Below are 244 nucleotides of genomic sequence, written 5' to 3'. Positions count from 1 at the left end.
TAATAAATTAATTAAATCAACTTTTATGTTGTTAAATACTTTGTTTTAATGTCATTAATAATGTCATTTTCAAAAGTAACAACATTTAATTAACTCTACTTTTGATTGATTTATTTTTATTATATTTGTATTGTAAATCTCATTTTATTCTTTATTTTTTGTTGTTCTTTCTCGCTATTTCTTCAATTTATTTTGTTTACAACTATAAAACAAATTATTTGTTTCTTTTCTCTGACATTATTCT

The 244-nt window shown here is 18.0% G+C and overlaps 1 protein-coding gene across 1 annotated transcript in view; it reads left to right on the top strand.

Moving 5' to 3' along the window:
- The window catches only part of ENU1_155540 (hypothetical protein), a gene marked incomplete at both ends in the record, with an annotated part of 2,187 nt that extends 2,176 nt beyond the window's left edge, over positions 1–11 (top strand). The window contains one exon of the mRNA XM_008860714.1: positions 1–11. This exon is cut by the window's left edge and continues 2,176 nt beyond it. Coding sequence (XP_008858936.1) covers positions 1–11 — 11 coding nt within the window.
- Positions 12–244: the final 233 nt, after the last annotated feature.

Source organism: Entamoeba nuttalli (genome assembly GCF_000257125.1).
Source record: "Entamoeba nuttalli P19 unplaced genomic scaffold asmbl_6509, whole genome shotgun sequence".
NCBI classification, from domain to species: Eukaryota; Evosea; order Mastigamoebida; family Endamoebidae; genus Entamoeba; species Entamoeba nuttalli.
The sequence above is the reverse complement of the archived record's forward strand: the minus strand, read 5'-3'. Positions and strand labels throughout refer to the sequence as shown.